The sequence below is a fragment of the Schistocerca piceifrons genome, chromosome X (assembly GCF_021461385.2).
Source record: "Schistocerca piceifrons isolate TAMUIC-IGC-003096 chromosome X, iqSchPice1.1, whole genome shotgun sequence".
Lineage (NCBI taxonomy): Eukaryota > Metazoa > Arthropoda > Insecta > Orthoptera > Acrididae > Schistocerca > Schistocerca piceifrons.
Window position 1 is genome coordinate 864,268,097 of NC_060149.1, and position 12,104 is coordinate 864,280,200.

General features: G+C 44.8%; 1 protein-coding gene across 6 annotated transcripts in view; it reads left to right on the forward strand.

The window, feature by feature from the left end:
• The window catches only part of LOC124721157 (band 7 protein AGAP004871-like), a 298,564-nt gene that overhangs the window by 189,741 nt on the left and 96,719 nt on the right, over positions 1 to 12,104 (forward strand). Inside the window, exon 1 of one of the 6 annotated variants that reach the window (XM_047245977.1) lies at positions 10,840 to 11,077. The exons of 4 other annotated variants lie outside the window; for them this stretch is intronic. In XM_047245977.1, coding sequence (XP_047101933.1) covers positions 11,011 to 11,077 — 67 coding nt within the window. In that variant the 5' untranslated portion in view covers positions 10,840 to 11,010. Of the gene's footprint in view, positions 1 to 10,839; positions 11,078 to 12,104 lie in introns of those variants that run through there. One more of the 6 variants, XM_047245976.1, reaches the window with a different exon arrangement.

Below are 12,104 nucleotides of genomic sequence, written 5' to 3' on the forward strand. Positions count from 1 at the left end.
CGATAAAAAGCTTTAGCATGCTTTTGCAGATACTGTAGGAGATAAGGTGATTGCCACCTGACTCTCACCGCAGATACCGAACGCTTTTTCACCTTTTTGAATACATGGCATATCAGATGACATCGATGTGCTAACACATCATTCACAGGCGACGCTGTATTTATTGATAAGGTTATACGGAGATTCCGATCATTTACATGTGAAAAGCTTCGCCAGAATTCAGTTCAAATTCCCGCAGTTTGAGAATTAGTTACTACTACACACTCTTGTCATCCGTAAGAGAACTCGGTTGGAAAAAGCTGGAAGAGAACGAAAGGAGTACGGAAGAGTAGGCGATGACGCGATTATTAACAATGTGGTAGAACCTTGGGTTCGGTAAGGATGAGGAAGAAAAGGTCTGTCTCAGTTCAAAGGAATCATCTCGGGATTTGCCTTGCCCATATAGGAAAAACCACGGATTTGAACCACTCTCCTGGAACTCTGGTTCAAACAGAATAAATTGTAGGTTACCACGAAAGTGCATCCTGGTTAGCACGTATAAGCATTCAACACACATCAAAAAAAGTTTTGCATCACCTCGGTTGCGAGAGTTCCGGAACCTGTACAGAAAATTGGAATAGAGATCAACATAAACATCATTTCCGCCCTTTTTATTCCTCATGAAAACCACACATTGCATGTTGTACCAACATACAGCGAGACATTCAGAGGTGCTGGTAGAGGTTGCTGTACACACCGGTACCTTTAATACCCAGCAGCACGTTCTCTTGCATTGATGCATGGCTGTATTCGTCGTGGCATACTGTTCACAAGTTCATCAAGCCGCTGTTGGTCCAGATTGTCCCACTCCTCAACAGCGATTCGGCGCAGCTCTCTCAGAGTGGTTGGTGGGTCACGTCGTCCATAAACAGCCCTTTTCAATCTATCCCAGGCACGTTCGATAGGGTTCATGTCTGGAGAACATGCTAGCTACTCTAGTCGAGCTATGCCGTTATCCTGAAGGAAATCATTCAGAAGATGTGCACGATGGGGGCGCGAATTGTCGTCCATGAAGACGAATTCCTCATCAATACGCTGTCGTTGTGGTTGCACTATCGGCCGGAGGATGGCATTCACTATCGTACAGCCGTTACGGCTCCTTCCATGACCATCAGCGGCGTACGTCGGCCCCACATAATGCAACCCCAAAACAGCAAGGAACCTCCACCTTGCTGCACTCGCTAGACAGTGTGTCTATGGCGTTCAGCCTGACCAGGTTGCCTCCAAAGACGTCTCCGACGATTGTCTGGTTGAAGGCATATGGGACACTTATCGGTGGAGATAACGTGATGCCAATCCTGAGCGGTCCATTCGGCATGTTATTGGGCCCATCTGTACTGCAGTGCATGGTGTCGTGGTTGCAAAGATGGACCTCGCCATTGACGTCGGGAGTGAAGTTGCACATCATGCAGCATACTGCGCACATTTTGAGTGGTAACACGACGTTCTGTGGTTGCACGAAAAGTATTATTCAACAGGGCGGCGTTGCTGTCAGGGTTCCTCCGAGCCATAATTCGTAGGCAGCAGTCATCCACTGCAGTAGTACCCCTTGGGCGGCCTGAGCGAGGGACGTCATCGACAGTTACTGTCTCTCTGTATCTCCTCGATGTCCGAACAACGTCGCTTTGGTTCACTGAGAGACACCTGGACACTTCCCTTGTTGAGACCCCTTCCTGGCACAAAGTAACAATGCGGACGCGATCGAACCGCGGTATTTACAGTCTAGGCATGGTTGAACTACAGACAAGACGAGCAGTATACCTCCTTCCTGGTGGAACGACTGGAACTGATCGGCTGTCGGACCCCCTCCGTCTAATAGGCGGTGCTCATGCATGGTTGTTTACATCTTTGGACGGGTTAAAAATGGTTCAAATGGCTCTGAGAACTATGCGACTTAACTTCTGAGGTCATCAGTCGCCTAGAACTTAGAACTAATTAAACCTAACTAACCTAAGGACAACACACACATCCATGCCCGAGGCAGGATTCGAACCTGCGACCGTAGCGGTCACGCGGTTCCAGACTGAAGCGCCTTTAACCGCACGGCCACACCGGCCGGCTTTGGACGGGTTAAGTGACACATGTGAACAGTAAAAGGGACTGTGTCTGTGATACAATATCCACAGTCAACGTCTATCTTCAGGAGTTCTGGGAACCGGGGTGATGCAAAACCTTTTTTTGTGTGTGTGTGTGTGTGTGTGTGTGTATGTTGACTTTGGTGGAGATCGTTCACTGGGTAAGATTGGTTGTAGAATCAGTTTCTTATTGTATTGTATTGTATTGTATGTTAACCGGCGACCTAGAAACGACGGAGAGGCTCCGTCCCCGCCGCAGCCGCAGTGGTCCACAACCCCACGACGACTACCGCAGTCCACGTCACCCCTCCTCCGCTCCACACCGAACCCAGGGCTATCGTGCGGTTCGGCCCCCGGTGGACCCCCCAGGGAACGTCTCACACCAGACGAGTGTAGCCCCTATGTTTGCGTGGTAGAGTAATGGTGGTGTACGTGTACGTGGAGAACTTGTTTGCGCAGCAATAAAAAAAATGGTTCAAATGGCTCTGAGCACTATGGGACTTAACATCTGAGGTCATCAGTCCCCTAGAACTTAGAACTACTTAAGCCTAGCTAGCCTACGGACATCACACACATCCATGCCCGAGGCAGGATTGGAACCTGCGACCGTAGCGGTCGCGCGGTTCCAGACTGAAGCGCCTAGAACCGCTCGGACACATCGGCCGGCTGCGCAGCAATCGCCGACATAGTGTAACTGAGGCGGATTAAGGGGAACCAGCCCGCATTCGCCGAGGCAGATGGAAAACCGCCTAAAAACCATCCACAGACTGGCCGGTTCACCGGACCTCGACACAAATCCGCCGGGCGGATTCGTGCCGGGGACCAGGCTCTCCTTCCCGCTAGGAAAGCCGTGCGTTAGACCGCACGCCCAACCGGGCGGGCTTTCTTATTAGATAGGCGAGAACACCAGAATAAAGATCGCAGTTCTAATAATATGGAAATAAAATCCATCCCGTCCGATTTAAACTCATGTTTTATTTGGGTGTAGAAGCTACTGTTTTGCCTCAGTATGTGTGTTCAGTGTGCACTCGAGACAGGACTTCTGTTCGATCTCCTATGGCACTAACGATACAGCTGGAAAAATGTATTAGTAATATTACTTTATATTTTACAGTAATAAAATGGTATTTGGGAATTAGCTTATCCTATGCTTACACTAGTACTTCATCCGAAAACAGTGAGGATATACGTACTCTACATATTACTATTTGAAGTTATCGAAGATCAGTTTGTTTCAATACTTGCGCATCTCATTTTCACTATAGTATTACCTTTTGTAATTTAGTTTTACATGTTCCTACATCACTGTTTTTCTTACCGAGAATGTATTTCGGAAACAACGCAAAAGAATAGAAAAGATCCTTTTATGAGGAAAATGTAATTACTGGTAGGTGGCAGCAACCAGCGGCACCAAGTTTCTTCTTGTTTTTTAGACACTGAGTGGGAGAAATAGTAATGATGGCAGTGAATGCGACCTATTTGTTAAGAGACTCCTCTCGCATATTGGAGAACCTTACACTAAGTAACTGTAGCGTCAGCTTCAGTGTAGATACAGTGCTTCCCTTCGCTTTCAGTTACATTTGAAACGGCGTTTATGTTGTGGTTTTTATTAATTTATTATTATTAGTTTTTCTACGATGAGTCTCTTTGGAAAGAAAGGGTGTCATAACATTGTGGTTACTGTAATTACCTAACGTAAATCAGTAATTTAAATTAGTTTTAATGTATCTTTGAGTTCTTTGTTTTATCGATTGTGGTAAATAACGCTGACAGAAGTCCAGAATCAGGCACATGACCAGCATATAATATATCATCTTACAGACTTACCAGTTAGAGATACGAATGCAGCCATTGAAATATCTCCACGAAAACTTTCCTGAGCTACATATGTCTTCAGCTACAGGAAGTTCAGAGGAATATTTCTGAAGTGCATCCATATTTCGGTAGAGTAAACAAAAGCAAGTGCACGTAAGTCAGAGAAAAAGTTGTCCACAAGACTGCGTTTACAACCAAACGTTTAGATGCGTCGCAGGACAAACAGAAAGTGGGTGTAAATGAGATCAGCTTCTTTCATTTTCACTCTTAGTGCTCATTCAGGTTTAGCTCATTGCTGTTCGGAACACCATTGATTGGAACGTCATTTCCTCGTATCTGTGTGGAACATTGATGTAACGCATTGTTGACGTAAACATCTTGAATGTTTGGTGCTACGCATCTGTAAGATATTTATTAAAGGACATCTGGTAAACACCATGAGCTGAAACAGTTGTTGATTGAACAGACGTTTTGTTATTTATCTCTTGTTCAGTTCTCTGAAAAATATAAGGGCTATTCAGCGTATGACAGTCGCTTGCAATATATCGTTTAATACAGTTTTTTTTATTATTGAGAAAAGGAAGTGATTCTACGGTTACCATATGCTATTTATGACACACGTCGTACGTGTGGAACCCGTGTAGTATTGTTGTACTGGGAGCTGACCATTCTGATTTGTATTTTGCGCCTTCTTCTCATTCTGTTAAGTTCTATCTCAGGCTATGCTTTTTCTGTTCCATCCCACTTCCTTGTATAAGGATGATTCCTTTGACAGGTCACGACCGACTTCCTTCCCCATCTCTCCCTAATCCGATGGGACCTTCTGTAAGACTACAATGCTCACCAAAGAAAGACAGAACACTTAATGATGCTTTGTAGTAGTTTTTACTCGTTCACGAACCAATTTAGTTTCCGGCTTCATAGGCTATGACAAAAATATGACTGACTGTTGTAACTGTAGATAAAATAAACGAAGAACAGGCCGGTGAAACTGTTTCTACTTTGATTTAGTATTTTATGACCTGTACGATGCACTTCATCTCCTCCATAGAACGAAAAAAGGTAGGTAGATAATAAAACACGAAATTATGGAAACTGATTAGTACATATCACATAATCCCCTGTTCAATATAGTTTCACCACAAATGGAATTTATGCATGTCGCAGAGAGCAGACAGTTACTACTGCAGAATCAGCTCTGTGTTTAAAATGTGTCTCTTTCTCTTTATATGACATCTGTAAGTAGGATGTCATAACATCATCACTAATACCTCTTTCAGCCCTAAGCGTACTTTATTTGCGGTTATGAGGGACACTTGTTAATTGGAGATCGCATAAACCCGATAAACCAATTAGTGACTAAATAAAAATTGTTGCACTACTTCAAGAAAAACGTCTTTTTGTGATGCAATGCTATTGCGGAACTGTCATTCGTACTCAGGTGATTCATGTGAAAAGGTTTTCGACGTGATAATGGCCACACGGCGGGAATTAACAGACTTTGGAGCAGTAGTTGGAGGTAGACGCATTGGACGTTCCATTTCGGAAACTGTTAGGGAATTGAGTATTCCGAGGTCCACAGTGTCAATTGTGTACGCAGAAAATCAAATTTTAGGCATTACCTCTCAACACAGACAACGCCGTGGCCTACGGTCTTCACTTAACGACCGAGAGCAGGTGTTTGCGTAGAGTTGTAAGTGCTAACAGACAAGCAACACTGCCTGAAATAACCACCGAAATCAATGTGGGACGTACGACGAACGTATCCGTTAGAGCAGTGCGGAAAAATTAGGCGTTAATGGTCTATGGTATCAGACGACCGATGCGAGTACCTTTACTGATACCCAACATCGCCTGTAGCGCCTTCTCCTGGGCTCGTAACCATTTCGATTGGACCCTAGACGACTGGAAAACCGTGGTCTGGTCAAATACGACTGGATTCTTGATTTCCTGTCAGAGAGGTCACAGTTCGTAGTAATAGACGGGAAATGACCGAGAAAACCAGAAGTGATTTCTGGCGTTTCCCAAGGTAATGTTATAGGCCCTTTGCTGTTCCTTATGTATATAAACGATTTGGGAGACAATCTGAGCAGCTGTCTTAGGTTGTTTGAAGACGACGTTGTCGTTTATCGACTAATAAAGTCATCAGAAGATCAAAGGAAATTGCAAAACTGTTTAGAAAAGATATCTGTGTGGTGCGAAAATTGTGAGGTCATCCACATGAATGCTAAAAGGAATCCATTAAATTTCAGTTACTCGATAAATCACTCGAATCTAAAGGCCGAAATTCAGCTAAATACCAAAGAATTACAATTACGAACAACTTAAATTGGAAGGAACACATAGAAAATTTTGTGGGGAAGGCTAACCAAAGACTGCGTTTTATTGGCAGGACACTTAGAAACTGTAACAGATCTAGTAAGGAGACTGCCTACACTACGCTTATCCGTCCTCTTTTAGAATACTGCTGCGCGGTGTGGGATCCTTACCAGATAGGACTGACGGAGTACATCGAGAAAGTTCAAAGAAGGGCAGCACGCTTTGTATTACCGCGAAATATGGGAGAGAGTGTCACTCAAATGATAAAACATTTAGGTGGACATTATTAAAACAAAGGCGTTTTTCGTTGCGGCGGAATTTTCTCACGAAATTACGATCACCAACCTTCTCCTCCGAATGCGAAAATATTTTGTTGACGCCGACCTACGTAGGGAGAGACGATCAACATAATAAAAATAAGGGAAAAACAGAGCTCGCACGGAAAGATGTAGGTGTTCGTTCTTTCCGCGCGCTATACGACATTGGAATAACAGAGAATTGTGAAGGTGGTTCGATGAACCCTCTGCCAGGCACTTACATGTGATTTGCAGAGTATCGATGTAGATGTGTCACGAACTCAGCTGGTAAGAGCGGATGGTATGTCTCGAGTGTGGCGCAGACCCTACGAAGCCAAGGATCCAGGTGTCAAAAAGACATTCTACAAGCTGGTGGTGATTCCATGATAGTGTGGGTCGTGTTTACACGGAATGGACAGGGTCCTCTGGATGTTCGATTACTTTGAGACCGTTTACATCCATTCATGGACGTCACGATCCCAAACAACGATGGAATTTTTGTGGATGACAAGGCGCCATGTCACCGAACAACTGTTGTTCGCAATTGGTCGGAAGAATATTCTAGACTATTCGAGCGAATGATTTGGCCACCCAGATCACCCGACATGAATCGTATCGAACATTTATGGGACGTAATCTAGAGGTCAGTTCGTGCGCAAAATTCTGCACCGGTGACACTTGCGCAGTTGTGGTTGGTTATAGCGCCCGCATGGCTCAATATTTCTGCAGGGGACTTCGAACGACTTGTTGTGTCCATGTCACGTCGAGCTGCTACAATATACCAGGCAAAAGGAGGTCTTACACGATATTAGGAGGTATCCCATGACTTATCACCTCAACGTATTTGGTTTTATTACCAGATACAAGCATTTAACTTGTAAGAAAACTAAATCACAGTTACAAGTATTTTGGAAAGATTGAATACCACGCCACAATGTGTTTGTTAAGGGGGAGAACACTGAGAATACTAATTTTCGTAATGCTTGCTCTAGAGGGACGACAATAAAACTGCACCTTAGTAACTGAGGAATTCTTAAGAGATTATTTTACGCAGGGCATGATGGCTCAGTAGGTGTCGTATTACCGATCCAGTGATTGAGGATTCAACCCTTGGTCATTATATGGATATTTTACTGTCCCGTATGGATTCTTTCACTTTTGTTAGTGCATTGTTAATTGCGTCGTAGTCCACGGTAAACTGTAGGTCTCCCTATAACTGCCTGGGGAACTCAGTTTGCCTTGGTAACTCAGTTCAAAGGTCTGGCGTGGGCAAGGGTATACTATCTCTTATAGCATTAAGCGCAATGAAACATGTGATTTCCAAACAAATCTTCGAGTTGATGAAAGTTTTGCCTTATCTAAAACTTCTAATCCTGAAATATAGGTACTCCGGATATTTCATGAACCGTTCAGGGTATCTACAAAGCCTTATTTTTGTGACAAAGAAGCGAAACTGCACTTCGCTTCCGGTCGTGACTTTCATATTTAGCACGTTCATAGCCCTCTTTGGCAAAAGTTTCGCTGTGGGCTGTAACACCTTCCAGGTGCTCACGAATACCTCTATATAAAATAAAGCTGTGAGCATTGGTCATTTGAATACTACAGTTTGTCGGAATCCTTGTTTCGATTTCTTGAATCGCTTATGGAATATTAAGGGTATCGGCCGTAAGTGGAAGACGAGTTAGAAGAATGTCATATGATGTAGCTCACGTATTCGGCGTATTAAAGCAGTTGCTGACAGATGTGAAAATTATCGAGCTATCAATTTAATAAGTCAAGGTTGCAAAATACCAACACGAATTCTTTACAGAAGAATAGAAAAATTGGTAGAAGGTGACCTCGGGGAAGATCAGCTTGGATTCCGGAGAAATGTAGGAACACACGAGGCAATACTGACCCTACACTATAGCATTTGTAGCCTGGAGTACTCTTTGAAGTTCTGAAGATAACAGGGGTAAAATACAGGGAGGAAAGGCTATTTACGACTTGTACAGAAACCAGAATGCACTTATGAGTCGAGGGGCATGAAAAGGAAGCAGTTGTTGAGAAGGGAGTGAGACCAGGTTGTAGCCGATCCCCGATGTTATTCAATCTGTACAATGAACAAGCAGTACAGGAAACCAAAGAAAAATTTGCAGTAGGAATTAAAGTTCAGGCAGAAAAAATTTTTTTTTTGTGTTCTACCGATGACATTGTACTTCTGTCGCAGACAGTAGATGACTTGGAAGAGCAGCTTAACGGGATGGACAGAGTCTTGAAAGTAGGATGTAAGATGAACACCAACAAAAGCAAAACAAAGATAATGGAATGTACCCGAATTAAACCAGGTGCTGCTAAGGGAATTAGATTAGGAAACAAGACACTAAAGAAGTAGATGAGTTTTGGTATTTGGGCAGCAAAAAACAGCTGATAGCCGAAGTGGAGAGGATACAAAATGTAGGCTCGGAATGAGAAGAAAAGCGTTTCTGTGGCAGAGACATTTGTTAACATCGAATATAGGTTTAGGAATTAGGAAGTCTCTTCTTACAGTATTTGTGTGGAGTGTAGCCACGTATGGAAGTGAAACCTGGACGATAAACAACTTAGACAAAAAGAGAATAGAAGCTTTCGAAACGTGGTGCTACAGAAGAATGTTGAAGATTAGATGGGTAGATCACGTAACTAATGAGGAAAGTGGGTACTGAATAGAATTTGGGAGGCAAGAAATTTGCCGGCCGGTGTGGCCGAGCGATTCTAGGCGCTTCAGTCGGGAACTGCGCGACCGTTACGGTCGTAGGTTCGATACTTGCCTCGGGCATGGATATGTGTGCTGTCCTTAGGTTAGTTAGGTTTAAGTAGTTCTAAGTTCTAGGGGACTGATGACCTCAGATGTTAAGTCCCATAGTGCTCAGAGCCATTTGAACCATTTGAACAAGAAATTTGTGGCACAACTTGGCCAAAAGAAGGGATCGGTTGGTAGGACACATTCTGAAGCAATCACCAATTTGGTGTTGGAGGGAAGACTGTGTGTGTGTGTGTGTGTGTGTGTGTGTGTGTGTGTGTTTGTGTGTGTAGGGGGGATAGGGAGTGGGGGGGGGGAGATCGTAGAGGGAGACCAAGAGATTAGTACAGTAAGCAGATTCAAAAGGATGTCGGTTGCAATAGTTATTTGGAGACGAAGAGGCTTGCACAGGATAAGAGTAGCATGGAGAGCTGCAGCAAACCAGTCTACGGATTGAAGACCACAACAATTGCTGAGGAATTGACCCCATAGACAACTCGCTTCCCGCTTTCATTGGGAGGATACAGGAGGTAGGCTTTGGCCAGTGACGTAATCATGACTTGGCGTGGCGTTGTGTGCGCGCAAACGAAAAGAGAACAGAACATTGACAATTTTTTTTTTTTTTTTTTGCGTCAGTTTTTCGGAATGTAGGGTATGGTGGCTGACTGGCTTGTAGCGTAGCTCCCGGTCTAGGCTAGGCTAAATGTGTCAGTTTGTTGTGGTCCTTAGATTATACATATTGCATTTCGACGAGTCGCTTATGTCCGCCACTTTGATGACATCGTTGGTCATAGGTGACGGGAGGTATCGAAGGCTCTAATATGAATAACAAAAAAGAAAAAAAAAATCGTAGGAGTTAAGCTGTGAGAGTACGCTGTGAGGAAGGCTGGCGGGTCGGGTAGTGCTCTTGGGGTAGCGGTAGTGTTAACCATATATATATACTAAGATGGTATCTGTTCTTTCGGACATGTCCGAAAGCAGGAGATCCCGGGTTCGAGTCCCGGTCGGGGCACACATTTTCATCTGTCCCCGTTGACGTATGTCAACGCCTGTAAGCAGCTAAGGGTGTTCATTTCATAGTAGTAGTGTTAACCGTCTAGTCAAACGTTCGAAACAGGGAAAGGGCAACTTCTCTGAAGCGTTGGCGTATCCTGTAATCGGAATACGCTTGGGTTGGGTTGTTTGGAGGAGGAGACCAAACAGCGAGGTTATCGGTCTCATCGGATTAGAGGACAGGGAAGGAACTCGGCCATGCCCTTTCAAAGGAACCATCCCGGCATTTGCCTGGAGCGATTTAGGGAAATCACGGAAAACCTATATCAGGATGGCCGGACGCGGGTTTGAACGTCAGCGGTTATTGAAACAGTTTGTACTTCCCGCTACCTTATCATATTGACTTTCACGAGGTCGCCGGCGCTTACAGCCGAAGGCTCGCCTGAGGCCCAGTGGCAGTCAACGTGTTTAACGGAGTCCCCAGTGACACACAGCGCTACGCTGCATGCGCACGAGACAAGCCCGCCCAACGGGAATTGCAAGAACGATAGACGTGAATCGCGGAACGACAGATATGGTCGGCAGTGCGCGGGGCCCGTTAGTGAGCGACGCGCGCCTGCCGGTTCCCGACGCTGTGTGTACTCGAGCCGTCACCTGACTGGCGGCGTGCCAAGGGGAAGCGCTGCTAGCCACCGACTGTACGCCGCTGCGAATGGAGAGCGAAGTCGACATGCGGGAGGTGATCGTCGACCGAGCGTCCGGCTACAAGCCGTCAAGAGGTGACTGCTGCAGCGGCTTATCTGCTCTCAAACGCTTTATCTGGCCTCGGCGTTCGCTTCTGCGCAAATCTGCCCTTCTGGCGTGCCATTCTCACGTGCCTTCTGTCCACCGCAACAAGTTACAGTGCTGCCATGTCGAACGTTCTCGATTGCGTTACAGACGTATGCTTCCGTTCTGATCCTGCACAATTGTAATATGTTTTCAACCTGTGGTATCTAGCCTCCTATCTCATACCCGAACGTACTACATTTTCATCTGCGGTCAAATGCCTGTTGCGTAATAAGTAGGTACGGCAACATTTCAATATATGCCGCCGTCTGTATTTTTCACGGAGCGAAGCTACATTGCAAGACTACAGGGAAACAGTGAAAATAAGTGAAGTTGTGCGCAATAGTGAGAGAACCGGCTAGAGTGTGACAGTGGTCCTCCGCGGAAAATTGATTGTGGTGGTAGACATCTGTAGCAAAGTCAGAGGTCTAAGTTGGGTTGGAATGTGATAATTTGGGTGAGAGTTGGCGAGGCTAACGAATGTGAATGAGAAATAGAGGCCGTAGTTAAAGATAAACTTGTAATGTAGCCTGCTGTTCAAGTTCGCGACGTATTTAACGCAGTTTGCCATATTTAACACGCTTTTCGTTGTAAAAATCGAAACTACAAGATAAAATCAGAAAGCCTATATTAGAATATGGACAAGTCTCGGACTATTTTGATGCCTATAATGTACATATATCATACATACGCTATGAAAACTACAAAGGGGGGGGGCTGTACTACGTAACTTTTACATGGGAATCCACGAATTGAGACGTTTCGTGTGGTTGATTACAGTCACTTCAGACAGCTTATGTAAATGCCATTGATCACAGAAGACGGCACTTCTCACCAAGTCTCTACTGTCAGAACCTTACGAACTGCGTCTCCGGTAAAAACGTAGAGTTTAAAGACAGTAGTGGTCTAGTACTAATAGGAATTGAAGCGGAAGTGCCGGGTTAGATTTTCGGGAACCATCTCAAGTTTTACTCTTGC